The sequence below is a fragment of the Oxyura jamaicensis genome, chromosome 2 (genome assembly GCF_011077185.1).
Source record: "Oxyura jamaicensis isolate SHBP4307 breed ruddy duck chromosome 2, BPBGC_Ojam_1.0, whole genome shotgun sequence".
Taxonomy (NCBI): domain Eukaryota; kingdom Metazoa; phylum Chordata; class Aves; order Anseriformes; family Anatidae; genus Oxyura; species Oxyura jamaicensis.
Window position 1 is genome coordinate 120608185 of NC_048894.1, and position 21931 is coordinate 120630115.

The 21931-nt window shown below is 37.9% G+C and overlaps 1 protein-coding gene across 3 annotated transcripts in view; it reads left to right on the plus strand.

The window, feature by feature from the left end:
- The window catches only part of CHD7 (chromodomain helicase DNA binding protein 7), a 126221-nt gene that overhangs the window by 93944 nt on the left and 10346 nt on the right, over positions 1-21931 (plus strand). For all 3 annotated transcript variants that reach the window (XM_035317421.1, XM_035317420.1, XM_035317418.1), the window contains exons 13-26: positions 2931-3107; positions 4265-4408; positions 6591-6846; positions 11344-11554; positions 12131-12326; positions 12547-12714; positions 13416-13595; positions 13881-13991; positions 14076-14281; positions 15217-15416; positions 16013-16172; positions 19524-19613; positions 20113-20216; positions 21638-21767. In XM_035317421.1, coding sequence (XP_035173312.1) covers positions 2931-3107; positions 4265-4408; positions 6591-6846; positions 11344-11554; positions 12131-12326; positions 12547-12714; positions 13416-13595; positions 13881-13991; positions 14076-14281; positions 15217-15416; positions 16013-16172; positions 19524-19613; positions 20113-20216; positions 21638-21767 — 2333 coding nt within the window. The remainder of the gene's footprint in view (positions 1-2930; positions 3108-4264; positions 4409-6590; positions 6847-11343; positions 11555-12130; positions 12327-12546; positions 12715-13415; positions 13596-13880; positions 13992-14075; positions 14282-15216; positions 15417-16012; positions 16173-19523; positions 19614-20112; positions 20217-21637; positions 21768-21931) is intronic.

Consider the following 21931-nt stretch of genomic DNA (forward strand, 5'->3'; position numbering starts at 1 on the left):
AAGCAACAGCAGTAACCAGAGTCAAGTTGTAATGAAAACCTAGAGAGTAGTTGATAACGAAATAAATTTTTTCAGTGGTGTGACTTTGAAACTAAGGACACCTGCCCTGCTGTTTGTGAGGGTCACTGAGAGAAGCCTGTTCTGCTATTCCTGAGCAATACAACGGAGAGGCCCTTCTGGAGGCCTTCCCTGCTCAGAACACCAAATAGACACTTCTCTGTAAGATCCTACCTCTGAGAGAATTCTGTTGTAAGATCAGGAAAACTATATATGCCAAATAAAAGTAAGGGCAGAGCCCTGCAAAAGAGTTACTGTGTTTGTGAGGGAAATTTGCTTGGCAGTATAATGAGGACTAAGAAGAAAAGTCACCTGGCCCGCATGTCAAGACAGGATACCTTGTACCTGGTTGATTTTAACTGAAAATAATGTCATTAATGTTCAGGACTTTTTCTGCTTTATGTGGTTTGTTCCTTTCAGACTCAGTGGGTGTTGATTTAACAGAGTATCTACTTGCCTGCATTGTTTTCTTCTTGCTGAAAAGCTACAGAGCTATGGTTAGCATACAGCACTGTAAGGCAGTGTTCCACCAACAGGGACTCTGTCTTTCACCAAAGATGTCAAGTTGTATTTTGCAGAGTGGGTGAGAGTTTGTTTTCCAGACGCCTTTCTGCTATAATTAGTAAATATGTGTGTTACTCGCATCTGTTCTCTGGTTTATCAACACGGAAGCTGAGGCTGGTGGGAGAAGATTGTGTTAATCTTTCCAAGTTCCCACTGGCGGAATGTGCATCTTTTCAGTAGTCTGGTTCTTATACGTATCCATTGGTCCTCTCAATTTATATCTGCTAAGAGGTAGTGCCCCCAGAACATAACCCAACCTTTATACTCATATCTAATTATTGCACCTTGTGGACTGCCTCTGTTGCTTTAGTTACTTCCAGAAGAATTTCCTGTACAGAACAGAAAACTATTTCCTATTAGGAGGACTGACTTCCTCAAATGGAAAAAGTTCTTTGAGTAAGTTGATGCAAAATTGTTGTGTTTCCAGCATCAGAGAACTTCATTTGGATGCCACACTGAAACACAGTGAACTGATATCCTGGTTGTCTAAGTCACCTGTGAAAACACTGTAGATCACTTTTCTGATACTTTCTACATTTACATGTCTCAAATGTGACAGGAATAGGATTGCTTAGGATTCTTTCCCATACTTTCCCGAGTGTTTGAGGCCCAAAGCAGCCGAATAACTTAATCCTTCACCTTCAGAAGCTCTTGGAGCTTCTGTTGAATTCTCTCCTACGTTCACTCACTTCAGTACAACATCTGACTCTTTCAGACAGCCATTGCTGTGGCTCTGAAATGTGAGCTGATGTGGCAGGACCACCCTTCATACTTTAATGTGAGATTTAGACTGCTCTAAATATATAATCAAGGGTGGTTCTGATGATTTTTGCTTCACCTGGATGAACTGCTTTATGTAGTTCATTTTTGTAGAGCTCTGCTTGCCAAACAGCCATACATGCACTCGCTCATAGAAGTGTTTCCTACTACTTGGAAAGAATCTCCTTGGCTGCGTTCTCTTATCTTCAAAATTGTACCTGGTTCTTGAAAATATCACAGCATCTCAGCTTACTGGCTTTCTAAGTTGCCCTCTTGGTGTAACTTCATCTGCTGTTTGTTAGGTAACAACTGTTTATCTCCTGAGAAGGTCAATGTTTCTGGAATATGCTATGGGGAAGGCACTGTTGAGCAGGTCATTACTTCCTCTGAAGTACTGTTGACATGCATAGACAGAATTAGTGCTGAGTTCAAGAGACAAGATTTCCAACCCTTTCCAAAAGTGGGTAGCCAATTCTGATCCCCACAGTTTGGAGAGGATTATATGCAGGTCACTTACAAAAGAATTCAGACTTGCGTGTATTTGAAGGAAGTGAAGGCCATCTTCCTGTGAAATACCTTTCTTTTGAAATGTACTCGATACAGAACCCACAACATACTGTTCTCAAAGCAGGACACGCTTTGAACTTGGATGATGCTTATCCTAGCAGAGACAGGGTTCCTGTGAAGACAAAGTACCACTTGAGATATTCAGTTACATCTTTCTTTGAACAAGATTAGGAAGCAATATGGCACAATGTCAGAAAGATGTTCATTTCATGATTTTGTGTGGATTTCTTTCAGGGTTTTTCTGAAACAGGCTTTTAATATCAGCCCTGAAAATAACACCTTTAATTAAAGAAATAAATAGTAAAGATGAGGTCAAACGTCATCCTGTTGAACTTCCCTTAACACAAGTTTACCAAAGTATCAAGGAAAAGTGTGTGAAGATGTACATTCCCCATTTACGAGTTCAGCGATTTGCTTCTTTTCAAAGTTGCTTACTGTAATTATAGGTGGTTTAGTTATTTACTGTCCATCAGAAAAAATATACTGTTTATTGCGAGCAAAATATTCTAATAGAAAATGAATTCTTCATGTACTTGTCTTCATGAATTCTTCATATACTTGGTTATTTGGATGGATTGGGAGGACTGTTACATAGCTCCTTGATTTAAAAGAAAAAGAGAAAATTCTCTTGACAAAGTCTGAAACCCTTATTTGAATATTGCAGCAATACATTAATGCCTCCAGGCATTAATATAATCCATACTAATTATGGCTGAAGTAATTGTATAACATCTTTGTAATGAATATGCAGTGACGCTGTGAGCCTTTTTACAGGATAAAAAGACAGAGCTTGCATGATACCAGTAGTAAACTTAGACATTTGTGTTCCTTCAATGAGTCACTGATAATGACTTCATGTACTTAAAATAATTTGCCCATTGTACTGTTCTGTGTTTTCTTTAAAAAGGGAATTCTGAAGATGAAACAAAGTTACTTCCTTGCTTTGCCAATCGGTTTACTCTAACTTTTGGTATTCTTTTTAGGGTCGCGTGATAAAGGGGTCCTACAAGTTCCATGCCATTATCACGACATTTGAAATGATTTTGACTGACTGCCCAGAGCTGCGTAACATTCCATGGCGTTGTGTGGTAATCGATGAGGCCCACAGGCTGAAAAACAGGAATTGTAAGCTTTTGGAAGGACTCAAGATGATGGACCTGGTCAGTGTGTACCTATTTTTGTTTTCTTTTCTGTTTGTTTTTACTTCTGCATGTTTTGTATTTTATCATTCCTGATTTGCAGTTTCATAAATAAGTAAAAAAATCTATTCTCATGTAAAAGTAGCAAATATTAAGAAGAATGAGGGAATGCAGCTTGCAGTCTTTAAAATACCTAGAAGTATATGCATACCTTGAATTTTGGTATGCTGATGTTTCATCAGGCTCTACATTAATTCAAACCTAGAATAATTTGGATTATTTTAAGAGAATCAAGATTTTTTTTTCCCTTTCTCTCTTTTCATATGACTTTTATAATCCTTCATAGTTCCTTCTTTACATAGACATTTATTTAAAGGTATAATGTGGACAGGTGACCAAATACTGCTGTGAGAGTTAAATTGCTCTGAATTAAAGTCAGCTCTAATGTTAATCTGTTGCAAGGCAATAAGGAAGTTCTTTCAGGCCAGCTAAGGAAGGGAAATGTGAGTTGGTTTCTGATGTTTGCATAAATACATATATGTTGTGTGTGCAAAATATGTAATATTTAACACAGGAAAAAAAAAATGAGAAGATGGATTTAAAGCTATTTACTGTTTTTTAGGTCAGAAGATTCTTTAAAAATGCAGTAGGAACACAGACTAAGTTAATACCTGGAACTCAAAACCACCTATTTCCGATGATAATACACTGGGATAAACATTAGCTTACAAAAACACCGGTGACCTGTAGGTCACTTTTAGATTCTCTTTCCCTGTTTTTTAAATAATACTTTTCTTGAAGGAGTCTTGAAGCTTAATGAGATTCGTGTACTGAGATCTGCTAGAGCTATAGTAAATCAGTGGTTTTATACTGGAAGTATAAGTTCAGCTGTTATTTTGCCATGTAAAATCCATTGTATTTGTGAAAGAGCTGGAATGTTGTGGGTCAGTAAAATCTCTTGTATCTGGAAGACTTGTAAAGATTTTTTTAAGAGGTGAAGTATTTTCTGGAGCTAGCTGGAGGAAGGCCAGAACACTAATTACAAATATTTTGAAAAGAACTATATGTAAGTAGTTGGAGCAAAAAGGAAGCACAGATGAAAGATACCTACAAGGAAAAAAAATGTATTGAAAGTGAATTTAGGTGGATTCCTAGGCAACTGTTTCTTAATCTTTCAGGAACATAAAGTGCTGCTTACAGGAACTCCTTTGCAAAATACAGTAGAAGAGCTATTTAGCTTGCTTCACTTTTTGGAACCAGGTCGTTTCCCATCAGAAACCACATTCATGCAAGAATTTGGGGATCTGAAAACTGAAGAACAGGTAATCTGCTCCTGCACACTTACTTCTCTCTTTAGATATTGTGAATTCAGCCACTTTGCTATATCTGAACTTTATTACTTGTTTTTACAAGTAATACCTGTTTTCTTCATAGAAGTACAGAGAGGATTTATCCTTAGGGTTTTTTTTTGTTGATTTTTTCACCTTTGACCGAAAGTCATTTTGCCTTATCATTGTTTTGTTGCTTTGTCAATTGGTCGTGCAGAAACATGTTTTATATTCTTTGAACATCAGTAGCAGAGTGAGGAGACTGTAATTTCTGTGGAGTTAACATCCAGGAGTTTTATCAACGCCTTCTGTGCAAATGGGAACATATTTGAAAGAAGTGACAAAACGGAGGGAGGTTCTTTTTTGACTGACTAAGAAATGGGTTTCTCAAGCTGCCCAATGAAAGAAAGGCATAAATCAAAGCATAATGAAAACCGCTTAATGCAACGTTTTAGATCTCAAATGTAAAAGATCCTGATGATCATAGATAAAACTTAAGGGGTTTTTGTGTGTATGAAGCATTTTTAAAAGTCAATGGGTAACAATCAAACCACCTTAAAAATAACGATTTAACTGAAGCAGAATATCTTAATTTGGCTCTTTATAACTTGTGATAATCTAACTTCATGACTGCATGCATTTTTATGTGCAACTTAACTTGGTTCTGTCTGAAAATTTCAATTTCTTGTATTTATAACGTTTTGAGTTCTTGAAGTGGTTAATGTTCTTTGAGATTATCTCTATCGTAGTTAATAGTCTAAATAAATTATAATAATAATAAAAAAAACAGTTCTCCCCCAGCCCTCCACCACCTGGACTATCATAGTGTGTCCTGCGGGAATCACAGGGTATGTTTCCACACAGATTGTGCACGCAGTTGCGTGTCAGTCAGCCTGGACTCTGACCTGATTGGAAGTGAGCCAACTGTGATCCAGAAGCCATGTACTCCTGTTAATACAGTGTTTGAACTGGAGTTAATATATCCTAACTCTGGACGTAGCTTCTGTCCGGCCAGCTCAAAATGTCAGCAGGGCAGGGCTGGAAGTGATGCTATGTATGGAAATATTACTTAAATATGCCATCGGTTGTCAGCAGATATGGATCCTGGATTGCTTGGGCCAACAAGTTTTGGAAGAAATGCCTTCTTGCGAATACATCATTAGATGTTTTGAAATTTGATTTTTCTTCTTTCATATGATAGATGAGATTATATGTTAGTGACTTAGGTTTTCTCCTCCACTCCTTGCAGTCCTATTCCATGCATTTTTTTTGATTGTTCATCCCTCTGTACTAATTTGTTGCCTTTCACTTGAAGTCATTTTCTTACTAAGGGAATTATGCGAATTCAGGAAATTTGTCTCTTATTCTTGTTTCTGCTACACAGCACCCTAGCAGGAGATGATGACCAATTTCAGGATATATTGTCAATTTTTTGACACTGAGCTGGTTTGTACTTTGATGAGAGACAGAACCTAAAACCAACAGAAATGCCAATCTTGTTATATATGGAGTACGCTTGAGTTTTTATATAAAGGATTTTACAAGAGTTTTATCTAACTTGGCTGACTTTGTTGGAGGAAAATGGGTGCTTTTCCCCCTACCTCATAAAGTATATGCTGCAAAACCTGGAGAAAAAAATAATTTAGCATTTAAAAAATAATAATTACAGAAATACAGTGTTTTGAGAACAGGCCTAAATAGTTCTCTACATTGGTGGATGTGAAAACTAAGGAAGTAAGAAAAGAATTAGGAGCAGACATCTGAAGGGTAAAAATAGCCTATTTCACTGTGTTTAGTGGTTAGAAGTTACTGCAAAGCTTGGTCTTACAGTCAGATTTAGTTATGTATTTGTTTGTGCTTACCTGGGGTTAGCTTTGCATGATTGGTGTGCAGTACTGCCCTTGTCTAGAGGGACAGTTCGAAGTGAGGTCATCTAACAATATTCTCTAAACAGAAGTGGTGCATGCTAAAAATGACTTCAGAAGTTTACATCACGTTGTTAGTAAAGAAATTTCAGTCTCTAGGTCTTTGAGGAAAGACTTTTTACAATGCTGTATACCTGTGATCTGAGGTAGAAAAGAGGGGGATTTTAGAATTAAGAAAACTTTAGGAAATAGAAAAATAAATGTGCAGCCCTACAGCTTTAATTGTTATTTATATAACATATGTTTCCTAGGTGCAAAAACTGCAAGCTATTTTGAAGCCGATGATGCTGAGACGTCTCAAGGAGGATGTAGAAAAGAACCTGGCTCCCAAAGAGGAAACTATCATTGAAGTTGAGCTGACAAATATTCAGAAGAAATATTATCGTGCTATTCTTGAAAAGAATTTCACATTTCTTTCTAAGGGTGGAGGTCAGGCAAATGTACCTAATCTTTTAAACACTATGATGGAACTAAGAAAATGCTGCAATCATCCGTACCTTATTAATGGTAGGCCTTATGTTTTTCTTCTTATTCAGAAAGCATTTGTAAGATATCTCAGCATGTTAAAAATTCTGTTCTGGTGTCTCCAGACAGATAGTCATTTATTCTTATTTTCCTGAAATACATATAGTGAAAGTAGTGTAGAGGACTGTGTGAATTGTATGTCTTTTTATTTTTTTATTTTTTTATATTTTTTTTTAAGTGGAATAGTGGCATAACCTTTAAGGTACTCTTGTGTTTTGATATCTGCTAGTCAGGACAGTGTTCCTTTTGAAAACATCTGCACTTCTTTTTCAAGGCTTGCTAGTTCTGACAGAGTCGCTGTAAATATTATCAAGTTTGTGTTACCAAGTTTTCTTTCTGTTATTTCTGACAAAGATGATTTCAGTTATCATGCGGGTTGTTGGATGCTGGTGTAAAAGAGTTGTTTGTTTTTTTTTTTTTTCTTCACAGTTAGTTAGCTGCTACTTATTTTCTTGCCACAGAGTATTATGAGATAGTAACTAAGTGTTTCTGAATAAAAGTTGTGGGGTAAGAAGTGATTGAGACATGCTTTTTCGGACACGTGTAGTCAGTTCATTTTCCTAATTTCACTGGTCCAAAAAAAGATTTCTATGAATGTCATATAAGATTTTAATGACAAATCCTGTTTCCTTGTGATATTGTTTAATTTAGATCAGGATTATCTATGGCAAATAATAGATGATGAACCAGCTAACTTCATCAGTCTGAAGTTTGCTAACCTGTACATGTAGGTGAAACCAGATCTTCCCATTGAGGATTTAATGCAAGCCTCCATATGTGGTTCTGTGCTACTAGTTCCTTGTTTCCCAACTCCTCTTTGTTACTGTATATGACTTATGCTATTGCTGTTTAATGCTGCCTATAAGCTTCACAGACTCACAGAATGTGTGGTGAAAGATTGTTTTGTTCCAGAGCTGTATTTCAGATTTTCAGATTCAGTGATTTCCGTATTCTACTGTTTGACCTTGATATTGCAGTGTGTACGTTTTCTTTCTTGACATTTTTTGTTATGATTCACCAAATGACATCTCGTTATATTTCATGCTCAAGTAATTATTGCAAAGACGTGATACAGAGTTACTCCAAAGTACTTGAACCCAACTGTGCTGGTGGGCTGCTCAGTTTCTAAGCTCAGATGAGCATACAGGAAAGGAGCTTTGTGGTTCTTTCTTGTTGTTGCTGTTGGTTCTTTGTTTGAAGTTGATCCATTACATAAGTAGGTTTACCAGAAAGTAGTTCAGGATGTTCAGGTTACGAGCTTCTGAACTTGATGCTTTATATGTACCTTGGTTTTCTGCTTGTTTTAACCTAGTGACTACTTTTCCTTATTTCATAGTTGTTACAAGGAGTAAAGTGCATGTTTTGCTCCCACCTAGTTTTGTCAAATAGCAAGCACTACTCTAGAATGATTTATTTTCCTCACAAGTCTTGTGTCATTTGATGTCTGTTAGACACTGCTGCAATCCAGGTAGCTGTATGGAAAATTTCAAGTATTTTTGGATGACTTTCCCTTAACCCTAATAAAGAGAGATGGGGATGTCTCTTGAGAGCTTTTTCATTTTTAACATTTTAGTGACTTCTGAACATTTGGGCTTGCTTGGCATGCAGCAGAACAGCAGGTGGGTCAAGCCTTCAGATTTGATCGGAGAGGAAAAATAAAGGAATGCTGACTGTTATCAGCGTGGAAGATGGAACCATGCAACCAAGTTCTTTGTAGTTCTAGGAGAGAAAATACTCCATATGTCCTGTAGTTGTCTGAGCCTGAGGTTTTACCTTGTTGATCAGTGATTAATATCTTTGTATGTGCAGTGATGATGCAAGTTTGTTCTAGTTCTGCCAAGAGGTCTTGCAGTAGCATCAGGACAGCACTGTGCAACCTTAAGAAAGGTCTGTTAGAGTAGCAAGCTCTTGAGACTTAACCAGGGTCTGTGAACCCTTCTCATTTTCTTCTACATTTACAGGTTTGTAAGCTAGCAGTCAAGGCACGTGTATTTGAATATAGAGTCCAGGTAGAACACTTCTTTTTTTTTTTTTTTTTTTTTTTTTGCATAAAAGTTGCAACCAAGTATTCTAGATAAGCTTCAGTTAAGAGCCATAGGAGGTTATATATGATAAATAGCATGGTAGGAGTTGAACGTGGTTTTTTATTTGTTTCTTGAATGGCAGATCTGCTCTGTGGTAGTGAGGGGAGAGCAGCTCTCCGCTGAAACTGGCCTTGAGTAGACCTCTAGAGAGAGCAGCTGCATGTTGCATGATCTCCAACCAAGCTGGACTAGCATTGTCTATTGGTTTCCTCAGGGCTGGACTCCTTTTTTTTCTCCCTAGCAACCACGCTCAAGTATTCATCCATCATACTTCTTTCTCTGGCTCCAAGATGCAGCAGCAGGGAGTGCCCCTGCTTGCACATGCTACAAAGCACAGTGGAAAACACTGGAAAGGTTTCTTTTTCTGTTCCTGGTTCTCTCTTGAGCCCTTGAAGTCTCTCATAATTAGGAGTGGAAGTAGGGGATTTCCTGATGGACCAGGCACACATTCAGATTGCTTTCTTTCATCCACTAATACAAACCAGGTAGAATAAAACTGTTACAGCATCTAGGTACTACAGAAGTATCTTGGTAACAGGTACTCAGTGTTCATCACTTAGCTGCAATTGAAGTAGAAGTGATATGGTCAGCACAGACCTTTTCAGGGTTTAGCTAGGATAGGATTACTGGACTAGCAGTTTTTCAGAGGTCATAGGCTGTTGTTGAAGTGTGTCTTGCTGAGACCAAATGCTGATACTGAAAATCCTTCATTCATTAGATCTGGTTGTAGGTTTGTTGTCGTACAGCTGGCCTAGCCTCTTGGCTTCTGAAGACAGTGAGTTTGTGTGCTGGATTACTTGATAGCAGTGAAGCTTACATGTGTGTATCACAGCTGATTCAGAAATAAGTCATGTAACGAAGAAAGATCGTTGAAGTTACTGTGTGTGAGCTCCTAGACAGCCTAGTATGTTCTGAAATTGCATAAACGTAGTACAGAATCTGAGATTTACTACCTACTACCCCAGACTCTCCTAGTTAACAAAACAGGAAGTAATATGATTGAAGAGAGCTTGAAGGAGTGTCTAATTCTATTTTCACATGGCTTTCTTTTTCTTAGGGGCAAACTGCTGGGATCAGTAATAATGGAGTAGGGCATCCTGTTCAAGAAAAATTCAGCCTTGTAAAACTATATTTAAGTGTGGTCATGTCTTGAACCTGTTAAATTTCGTGAAAGCTAGCAGTGCAAGTATTTTGTGTAATATGAAGCTGCCAGCCTGCATAGGGTGGCATCTAGTTGGGACACCACGTAACAGTAGGCACTGAACCAGTGATCACACAGTGAGGGTTTGTTTGCATGTTTGTTTACTTCCATCTAGTTAGAGCTGGGGTTAGATGCTCGTTGGAAGCCTGGCAATAAGCTTTTTTATCTCCCATGCTCCAGCCCTCCCACCCTTCCTTGTGTTCCTCCAAAGCAATGTTGATGTTGGATGATATAAACTACTTTCTTTTTTTTTTTTTTTTTTTTTTTTTTAATCAGAGATACTGAAAAAGACAGCCCCCAGAAGGTTTATGTGGGTATGAAATAAGCTTAGGATGAAGACTTTTACTTAGCCAAGAATAGCCATCTGATAGTGCTTTGAATAGTAATTATTTGTAGAAGGGACCTGAAAATGGGATAAAAGCATCAGAAAGGGTGGAGAATAAGGATAAGACTTTAACTTGGTCTGTTGTCATTGGGTAATGAGCAGTAGAAGGAAGTATTTGTTGCTATGCTTTTGGTTCATAGAGGGAATGGCAAGAAAGAACTTTTGACTAGTTCTGGAAATAATATATCCATTTGATAGCTTCACTAAACTGAGCAAAAAACACATTCATTGAGAAAAGAAAGCTAACTAGAAGATAAAATATCATTTCACACTGCTTATTTTTTCCAGTGATTGTCATTGTTTGTATTTTGATTCTGTAGTTAGTAATAATGGAAGGAGCAGGTCTAGATCATGATTGTGTTTAAACCTAGTTTTGGTTTTAAAGGCACAGATATCAATGTGATCTGTATTTGTTGTATTTTCCTGTGAAAACAAGATATCTTGAAAACAAGATATCCATGTTGCATTTAGAAAAGGACAGAAAACCTACTTAGTTGGTTGGAATATGGTTTATTTATTTTTCTTAATTTCTCATTAAATTGTTTGCATTAAATGGTTGTATGAATTTGCGTAGAAAAGATTATACTCCTTTAAAAAAAAGAAATAGAACGAATGCTCAAAGATACTTTTTATTTATGCTGTATTTGTGTATATGTTTGCTTTGAATTTAAGATTAATATTTTTTATAACTGTTTATTCACATAATGCTTAAAACATTCCTGTGGTCTCTATAGGGTATTGAAGGCAAGCTCATTGTTTATTAATAAAACCCTTTGCAGTGTTCATGTATTGCTGTCCAATCTTTGCAGGTGCTGAAGAGAAAATTTTGGAAGAGTTTAAAGAAACACACAATGCCGACTCTCCAGATTTTCAGCTCCAGGCAATGATCCAGGCTGCTGGCAAGCTAGTACTGATTGACAAGCTGCTGCCAAAACTGAAGGCTGGTGGCCACAGGGTGCTTATCTTTTCCCAGATGGTGCGCTGCTTGGACATACTGGAAGACTACCTCATTCAAAGACGGTGAGAGCAACAATATAATACAATTCTAAATAAACTGTGCTTTCCTCAGCGGCCACAGCATTTAACCTGTGAGCGATCCATATTGTAATGGGATGAAATTCAAACACGTTACAGTATTTTCTGTAGTAATCTTGACTAAAGGGAGAAGCATACCTGTAAGGTGCAAGTACTGAAGTTTTTCTTTTCAGTGAGTATAAAGTGACATTACAGGAACGTTCATGAGTCCTCTTAGTTTTCTGCTCATGAACTGAAATGTTTCAGTTGCTCTGGAGTTTTTTCATTTAATCTTGAATATTTATTTAATTCCTCAGAGTGAAAGCCTGCTCTTTACTGAAAGGCACAAAACCAGAGAGACAAGATAGTATGATAGTATGTCTTCCACTGATGAAGTTGGTGGATACAAGAACAGTCACTCAGTTTGTTGTAGCTATTTTGAAGCTATGGTAACATTTTCCTTAAAATAAAAAAAAATAAAAAAAAAAAATAAAAAAAAAAGAACATATTCTTAAAATAAATGATGGCAGAAATTAAGAATGTTTTCAGTAAAATTCTCCTCATAATACATCTTTATTTCAGGTACCCATATGAACGAATTGATGGCCGAGTAAGAGGCAACTTGCGTCAGGCAGCTATTGACAGGTTTTCGAGACCTGATTCTGATAGGTTTGTTTTCCTGCTGTGTACAAGGGCAGGAGGTTTGGGCATTAATCTTACTGCTGCTGATACCTGCATCATTTTTGATTCAGACTGGAACCCTCAAAATGACCTACAGGTAATATTACAAGAGGTGATTCAATTGAAAACTCTTATTTTATTTTTGCCTATGTGCTGTGTCTTGTAGGCAAATAAAATTTCAAAGCATCTGTTGTCCATCTCTTAAAAACATAAGGATTATTATTTATATTGAGAGCAATAACTTTTAAAGTAAGATTTCTGTATTTTTTTTCTTATCTTTTGTCACCTGTAACTGAGTATCTGTCTTATTTCATCAGGCTCAAGCACGATGTCACAGAATAGGACAGAGCAAATCAGTGAAAATTTATAGGTTGATAACAAGGAATTCTTATGAAAGGGAAATGTTTGACAAAGCTAGCTTGAAGCTTGGCCTCGATAAGGCTGTGCTACAATCTATGAGTGGAAGAGAAAACGCTACAAATGGGGTAAGAATTAATATATTAAGGTGCATGATCAACAAATGATAGGAATGGGTAACTCCTTCCTTTCTTATGCTTTAGCTGGAGAACAATAGTTTTCAGATAGAGTATGGCATGTATGTTAAAGCGGGGTTAATTAAGGGCAAGGCTACATGAACTGGCTCAGACTATCTAATGTATCATTAATTGCCCAAAGTAGGCAGGTGGAGTCATATTCACTTAATCCTAATTCACTCTCATCATTCCACCCTTTACATGGTGTTGATCCTAGCGCTTTTTGGACTTCTTACAGTCCTGTCCCCCATCCCATGTCATTCCCCCTTCCCTCCCCTCTCCCCCCCCCTTTTTTTTTAATTTTGTTTTAATCTTTTTGCTTTGGACTTCTTTGCTTTAGCTTTTTGTCAGGTTGGTAAGTCGAATGTGCTCTCAGGAGGAGTTTAGCAGTCATCAGAGCTAAAATAAAGGGATTCAGTGACAATGAATTATTAAATCGTTTAAACCACTCGTATAACTTCACCCTAAGAACGTTGTTGTTTGCGTTCTTCTTTCAAAGGTGACTTCAGCATGAATGTTTAATTGACCAATACCCCATTATCTTAGAAGTTAATTTTTTAAAATGCTAAATAAAAAGATAATCAATCTGATTATGCTGTCAGATATAAACATTGACTGGTGTCAAAAAAGCCCACCTCTCTTACGTGTTACAGGTGCAACAGCTTTCTAAGAAAGAAATAGAAGATCTTCTTCGGAAGGGGGCATATGGTGCTCTGATGGACGAGGAAGATGAAGGGTCTAAGTTTTGTGAAGAGGACATTGATCAGATTCTCTTAAGGCGGACACACACAATTACTATTGAATCTGAAGGAAAAGGCTCAACGTTTGCAAAGGTGTGCACTGATATTCAGAGGAAAATTAATAAAATGTGACTAGGATAGATGAAGTAGTATTAAATTACATGCAGTGTCAATTTTATTTTTCAACGTATTTTTGTGAGACTTCCTCACAACTGTTGGGACATCTGTATTTCTATTTATGATTGTTTATCTGCTTACGTTTTTTGGTTCTTGAAAAAGCCATTTTGTCAGTCCTAAATATTGCATTTACCTGTGAAAATAGACGTTCCTTGTAGCATGTAGTTAAGAAACCAATGCATGTGTTTTCACATTTACTAGGCTAGTTTTGTTGCATCTGGGAACAGGACAGACATTTCTTTGGATGACCCTAATTTTTGGCAGAAGTGGGCAAAGAAGGCTGAGCTGGATATTGATGCTTTAAATGGAAGGGTAAGAGCTTTATGACAGTACCCAGTTCCATTAAATTGAAGATTTTTCTCCTCCTAAATTTTTACATTTCCACTTTCATTTTAGAATAACCTAGTCATTGATACACCAAGAGTAAGAAAGCAAACTCGACTCTACAGTGCAGTGAAAGAGGATGAACTGATGGAGTTTTCAGACCTGGAAAGTGATTCTGAAGAAAAGCCTAGCACAAAACCCCGTAGGCCTCAGGACAAATCACAGGGATATGCAAGAAGTGAATGTTTCAGGGTAGAGAAGAACTTGTTGGTTTATGGGTAAGGATATACAGATTAAATATTCTGGTTGTGACTAAAAACTGAAAATATGGAAATGATACATAGTAAATTAACTCTTCCTTCTCTTTTTTTATGTTCACACACCCTCTGGGTAACCTTTACCTCAGTACACTATATATTTGCCAGTGAGATTTTAAATTGCTCTATCTATAAGTTGCTTAAATGTCTTATTTAGCTTAAAGTATCTGAGTGTCTTACAGATGGATATGAACTCACTGGTAAAATATGTAGCTTTGTTCTGGTTTCTTACAGTGTAAAGAATGCCTGAATTATCAAGGTTTAATCTCACTTTTCTAAGCGCTGTGGAGAATAACAAAGTATATTTGCAAAGAAATATGTGGTTGTGAAATCAAGTCAATCCAGAGCTTTTTGGTGTAGATTCTGGTATTTTGGTATGACTTGACTTCAGATAGATGATGCTTTGTGTTTTTCCCCATTGTATTTTTCAATCTGAATTTTATCTCTTTGCAAGGAAGTAGCTGTATTTGACTGCTAGCACAATGGGCTTCAGAAAAAAGTGGCTTTATTTGTAGGAAGTTGTGTACAACAGTTGCTAATAATGAATTTCAGGGTCAAAATAAAACTGATTCCCCAAATCCCATGATTGTAGGAATTGGTTGAATTTCCTGTTCGGAGCTTACTGGGACTATTAGAGTTAAACATATGTACTTTATTATTTTGAGTATAGTTCAATTGCAGCTTTACGAGCAGTGAACTTATTGCCTGTTCTGTAAAATAAACATTCTTAACTCTTTGGTGCTGGAATTCGGATTCCCTGATGTAACCTGCAAAGGCAAAATGCATTAGTGCTAATACAGGAGGTCCCAACTTGCTTGGCACCAGGAATTAAATTGAAAGTCACAAATTAAAATACCAGTGCCCTGGCTGTTGTATTGAACATATTTTTCTTGTAGCTGGGGTCGGTGGACTGACATCCTCTCACATGGGCGCTATAAACGTCAACTAACAGAACAAGATGTGGAAACCATCTGCCGGACTATCCTTGTATATTGTCTTAATCATTACAAAGGGGATGAAAATATCAAAAGTTTCATCTGGGATCTGATCACTCCAACTGCAGATGGGCAAACTCGAGCTTTGGTTAATCATTCCGGTATGTCTACCACAATCAAATAATGATGCTAGTAAATAGGAAAGAATTGCTTCAGTTATGCTGTGTATTTAGTTCAAACTATAGCTGTTCTGACATGTTGTAGGATCTTGTCAGATTTTATGAGTAAGGTGGGCTTTGACTGAGTCAGTACTTAAAGGGGAACTCTCCCTCAGACACCTTGTCGGATGCAGTGCTCTTTGTCTTAAACCAGTTTTGAACAAATATTCTAGCCTAATTTTAAAGATATCTACTACTGGAGTTAATCTCTTTCAAATGGCCATAAATCATAAAGCTCGTTTCCTTATGGCCATTCAGATGCATGAGAGTTTTTTCAAGAAATATTTATATAACACCATTTTCTGGCTAGCTCTCTGCATTTTTGAAATCTTCACACCTAAATTTGCATGAAAGTTTGGTTGATTTTGTTATTTACAATTTTCTAGCTAAACTACGTTGCTGTTCAGTTTTCAGTTATTGCGTTGCCCACAACGGAATTAATATAACAGCAATCCTTAGCTGTAAATGTGTTTGTAACAAAGTTTGGGGTGAGAGCTTTTCTATTGAGACTGTATAAAAAATATTGGACATTTGTGTAGGTCTCTCTGCACCGGTGCCCAGAGGGAGGAAAGGCAAGAAAGTAAAAGCCCAGAGTTCACAACCAATGCTTCAAGATGCTGATTGGCTCACAACCTGTAATCCAGATGTGTTATTTCAAGAAGACAGCTATAGGAAACATCTCAAACATCATTGTAATAAGTAAGTATTAATAAATATTTCACTTAAACTTCTCAAAGCATATAGTAAAAAGCATTACAACTTCTTTGGGTGTATTTTTAATAGAGCCATGGGGCTATTTAATAGGATGTAAAAATCATTATTACTTTTACTTTGGGGTTAATCAACTTAACAGATGTCTGGATACTTCTGTAAGTTCTTTATGACTTATCTGTGCTTAAAACTCATGAAGAGCTGTTTTCTACTTAACAAATGAGAATGATTTAAGTCTATTTCTCTTCACAAATGGCTATCCCAATTTACTATGCACTGGTGTGGCCTAACCTCAGGTACTGTGTGCAGTTTTGGGTGCCACAATATAATCAGGACATAAAAGTGTTAGAGAACGTCTAAAGAAGAGCTACAAACATGGTGAACAGGGTCTAGAGGGCAAGACAGATGAAGAGCATCTGAGGCCCCTTGGTTTGTTCAGCCCAGAGCAGAGCCGGCTGAGGGGAGGCCTCATGGCGGCCTGCAGCTTCCTGACGAGGGGAGCGGAGGGGCAGGCGCTGAGCTCTGCTCTCTGGGGGCAGTGACAGGACCCGAGGGAACGGCATGGAGCTGGGACAGGGGAGGGTCAGGCTGGGGGTTAGGGAAAGGTTCTGCACCCAGAGGGTAGTTAGGCACTGGGACAGGCTCCTCTTGGAAGTGGTCACAGCACCAAGCCTGCTAGAGTTCAAGAAGCATTTGGACAATGCTCTCAGACATGTGATCTGATTTTTAGGGGGAACTGTGTGAACTTGGACTCCATGATCCTTGTGGATCCCTTCCAACTCAAGATATTCTATTTGTTTATCCCAAATTCTTGCAGGGTCTACCAGGTTAACGTCCTTAGAGTTGTCTTCCCTAGGTGTTAAATATCCAGTTCTTAGATTCCTGAGTTTCATGAAGTAATTCACCTATCCATGGGTATATCTCTTCTCTTTGTTCTTTTGAATCATTGCTCTGATTTGATTTTTGCAATTCTAAACATGTTAGTAAAGCTTATGGGAATAAAGATCATTCTGTTTTGATTTGATTGGTTGCTTAATTGTTGAACAAATGTCTCTTAAGAGCATCTCTTACTTTTTGTTTTTGCTTTTGTTTTGTAATATCTTGGTTATTTTTATCAGCTTCTTTCAACCGTGTTCTGCTTTTCCATCTCAGTTTTGCTTACTATATTCTCCATTATAGACAAACCTAACCCTTGCCCCAAATCTTTTTGTTTTTAATTTAGGCTCTTCATTGGATACGTACCATGCAAATACAATGCATTGTTATTGCAAAGCCATCATTACTTCGTGTTTTTAATATGCATTGTGTCTTATTAATACTGTTTATTGGAAAGAATTATTGATTTGAAAAGTACCTGTGGCCTGTCAATAGGGGGTGTGATGTGAAGGAGGAAAGTCATTTAAGGGGTTTATTAGCTCATTTCCACATGCTTAATTCTCAGCTGACAAAAACAGATACTTATGGAATTATACTAATGAGTCTACATCCAAATAAGTTCCCTTTTGATTTTTTTTCTAAACTGTTAGTCGGATCTGTTATTACATTTCACTTGCTGTTAAAGTAATTAATTTTATTTCTGTAACATTATTTTACTATCCCAGGTAATGTGTCCTCATTGCTTGTTATATCAGTTTGCAGATCAGACTTAAACTCGTTTTTAAAATACTGCTTTTGTAATAATACAGTAGAAAAATTACCAGCATCAGGAAGACCGATAAATCTCCGTGCAAGAGTGTTTTCAGGGTGCTATCTTTTTCCTTCACTTCCCTGATCCACCAGGACTAAGTGAGTTGTAGAAACAATACGCTTAGCCCAGGTAAAATCAAGGAGAGGTAGAAGCCAATTAGTAGTATAAGTAATTTCCTTCAAAAGATAGTAGTATCAGTTGGCTGCGTAAGAGCTGGTGTCCTTTTCTCACATGTAACATTTATGCTGCTCTAACACAGAGGACTCCTGAAAGGTGCAAAGACCTGCTTTTGGGGTTTGTTTTTTGTTTTTCTCTCCTCCTCTTCTTTGGCTTGCTGTAACAGCTGTTATTGCTTAATACGAAGATGATAGAGACCCTCAGCAGCTTATTTACATAGCCACACAGGGAGCAGGGACACCTTACTGGTCCCAGTTATCACCCATACAAAAAGAAGCATGTCTGACATGTTTTGAATTGCAGACATGACCTTGATCCAAATCCCTGCTCTTCCAAGGACTGCCTGAATAACACGTGCAAAACTGGGTATTGCTCCTATTGCATCAGATCTCTAACGAGGAGCTCTCAAAACTGGTGGTCTAAATTTTTCATGCAACTGGGCGATCAGGTTACTGCCTCCCCGGTCACCCTTGCTGTTCCAGGAACAGCAGCAGTTCAACAGTTGCTGTGATGGATTTGGATGCAGGGAGAGGGCAGGCTGAATAATCTCCATCTTAGCTGGTACTGATTCTACTTCATGAACTAGGCAGCAGGGGGTGCCCTGAATTGGGTAAACATGGGAGAACATGATGATTTCCAGGTAGGTATTTTTTCTTCTGCAGCGATGACCTCTTTTCTCGTCTCCTTGAGAATCCAGAGTCTGCCATTCTCTCTCGTGCCAGCTTAAGCTGTGCCCACAACACCTGACAGCGGTTTCAGAAACGTGGTGTAGCAGAGATGGGGAAAACACAAAGATGGGCAAGGAAGGTTTTTCACTTCCTTATAGCTCTTAGGTTGTGCACAAGTAAAATTAAATAGCAGTTTGAACCATAAAGAGTAAAAATAGTTAATATCTCCTAAGGGAAATGGGGGATTATTTTTTTCCTCCCATTCTCGGAAGCAAAAAGTTGTATAATCTGAAAAACCTGACATTCCATATTGAGGGTTTATTGTAAGGTAGTAAAACCAGATTTTATATCTCGTTTATTCCTACAACTTCTGATGTGCTTCCAAAAATGGTATTAAGGCAGCAGCTGAGGAAATTTTATGAGATAATGAAGCAGAACAGTTACTGAAAGCCATCTGCTCAGTTGTTTACAAACTTGCTTCAATACTTCAGAGGCAGTGGTAGAGTACGTGTCTAAACTTCACAAGCTGCACTAGGTAGAACTAAATGAAATGCGCCGGGGCTGGGCTGCGCTCGGTCCCTCTCTGTGCAGTGTAAGCGGTTGCCAGGCAGGCCTGTTGGAAGCCAGCAGAAAGCACCACACAGAGGTGATTATGTGCCACCATCTGTCACGCTTCAAGCCTACCATACAGCATGGCTAATCAGCCTTGGCAGGATGATGGATGAACAGCAGCAGCTGCCAAAAGCCACTGTTGGCAAACAGTCCTGAAGTTAAGAACTTTTTTCCCCCCTCTGCCTTCCTCTCCAGGGTCCTGCTGCGTGTCCGCATGCTGTACTATCTACGACAAGAAGTTATAGGGGACCAAGCAGACAAGATCTTAGAGGGTGCTGACTCAAGGTTAGTGCAAATGCAGGTTGATTTTTTTGCTTTCTGCTTCTGGCTTATATTAAAGCACATGTACTATAATAATTGTAGCATTAAAAGGTTGTTCTACTTCCTGTTAAATGTCTGTTCTCAAGCAGCCTTATTGTTTTATCAAGCAAAGGGGGTAATTTTCCTCGGGGAGGGAATAGTGTGGGAAATGACAAAAGCAGATTTTTCAGTTTTGCTAATGCTGAAGGGTTATTCTTTCTCAATTTTAAAAATTAAAAAAATAATAATAATAAGACCTTAAATGAGTCGCATTGGGAAAACCATTGGCATTCTACTCCCAAAATAGCCTAATGTTGTTTTATTGTTGTTGTTTTAACTATCCTAATGTTTTTCTACATGTTTCAGTGTCTGTTTTTTTTTTTTTTCCCTGCATCAAAATGCGTATTTACAAAACGGCACAAACTACTTTTTTAACATCTTTGTCCAGTAACACCTTTGAGAATGTATAATGCTGTCTTTGCAGTGAAGTAGATGTGTGGATACCTGAGCCATTCCATGCTGAAGTTCCTGCAGACTGGTGGGATAAGGAGGCGGATAAATCCCTTTTAATTGGAGTATTCAAACACGGTAAGTGATGTCTCACTCTGAACAAAACTCAGTTGTAAAGCTTTCTGTGTGTAGGACTGTTCAGTCATAATATTAACAAGTATTGTTCCAAAGAACTGTTGGCTTGTATCTCCTTTTTTTTTCCTTGCCTGCATTAAAAACCTAATATGAGCTGTAAATATCAGATGCTGTTTTTAAATGTTTGCAGAACATTTGAGAAGAAAACATTACTTTCTTGGCTGTAAATAAAACAAAACCATATTTGTTTAAATAATAGCCAAATAGTAAGATAGATCTCCATAAACTTTGCTTCCAGCACTGCTTCACTTGCTAACTCTGCCAACCAGTGTCAAAGTGGACGGTGGGCTTAACCTCTGCTATTAATCTGTACAAGTGCCTCCTGGGCTTTGTTCCAAGCAATATTTCACAAATGTCAGTGTTGAGAACTCCCGGCTCCCTTGAGTGGGATGCAGCCTTGTTAACTTTGAAAGGCTGGGGATGCAGAGCTGGCATGATATATACAGTGAGCGATTCCTGATTATAATCCCAATTCTCTGGAGGTCGCAGAGGTATTCTCAGCAGCCCAGCCTGACTAAAGGGGAGAATGATGGCTTATAAAACCTTTCATGATTACAGTTTGGCTTGAGGCTCTACAGCAGTTAGGAGCAGTGTGTTGTAGTACAAATCCTAATTGAATTGTGCTGTTCTGCCTATGTACAGCAGCTCTGTTTTGTGGGCTCAGCTGAGGCAAGTCTAGTCTAAAAATCATTTTCCTGCAGTGCACTGTTGGGATCTGCCATTTTCCATCTAGTCAACTTGGGCAGTAAAAAAGCAAACAGCAGTTTGAAAACCATAGAGGGAACAGTGTCATCTTACTGACATGCATCATCCTAAACCTAATAAGACAGGTTCGTTGGCCTTACGTATAACCTATGTATACAGCATTTTTGCAGCCTGCATTGAGGGTTCCAGCAGTGCTGCAGCTATATGTGTGTGTGTGTGTGTGGGAGGGGGTGTGTGTTTCCATTCACATCTGCATGTTTGCAGTAGGGAGTTGCTGAATGTGGAGAACCACTGCTAAAGTCATATAGGAACCTTAAACAAGTTTTTCTTGTGAAAGATTTTCACTTTGCGTTATAAAAAGATGACATGGAAGAAAGTTTATACTTTCAATTTATACTATTTGCTAGTGTTATTGATGTCAAAATGTTTCTGTACTGATGAAATTTGCCAATATGAAAAATTTCATTACACAAATGAATTTTTTTTTCCCTAGTATCTTTCTTCTTTTAATAAACAGATCCTTTAAAATCACAGTGACAGCTCCTTAGTTTTATTTAAAAATAAACAAATGAATCCAGAATGTTATACTTCTCTACCTAAGCCGTTGTATTTACAGTTGGTCATAGCTTTAAAAAAATTGTTTCCCACTCTACATGCAGGTTATGAGAAGTACAATTCCATGAGAGCTGATCCTGCACTGTGCTTTCTGGAACGGGTTGGCATGCCTGATGCAAAGGCCATAGCAGCTGAACAGAGAGGGACAGACATGTTAGCAGATGGCGGTGATGGGTAAGGACGACATGAAAAAATTAATAAACTTTATCAGCATTGTATATGTTGGCATGAGTTCATATGTCATATTCTGCTTACATCTCGCCTGAGGATCTGAAGGGATCATATAATGCAAAAAGTACATAAAATTGTTTACACAGTTGAGCATGAAATATAAATGT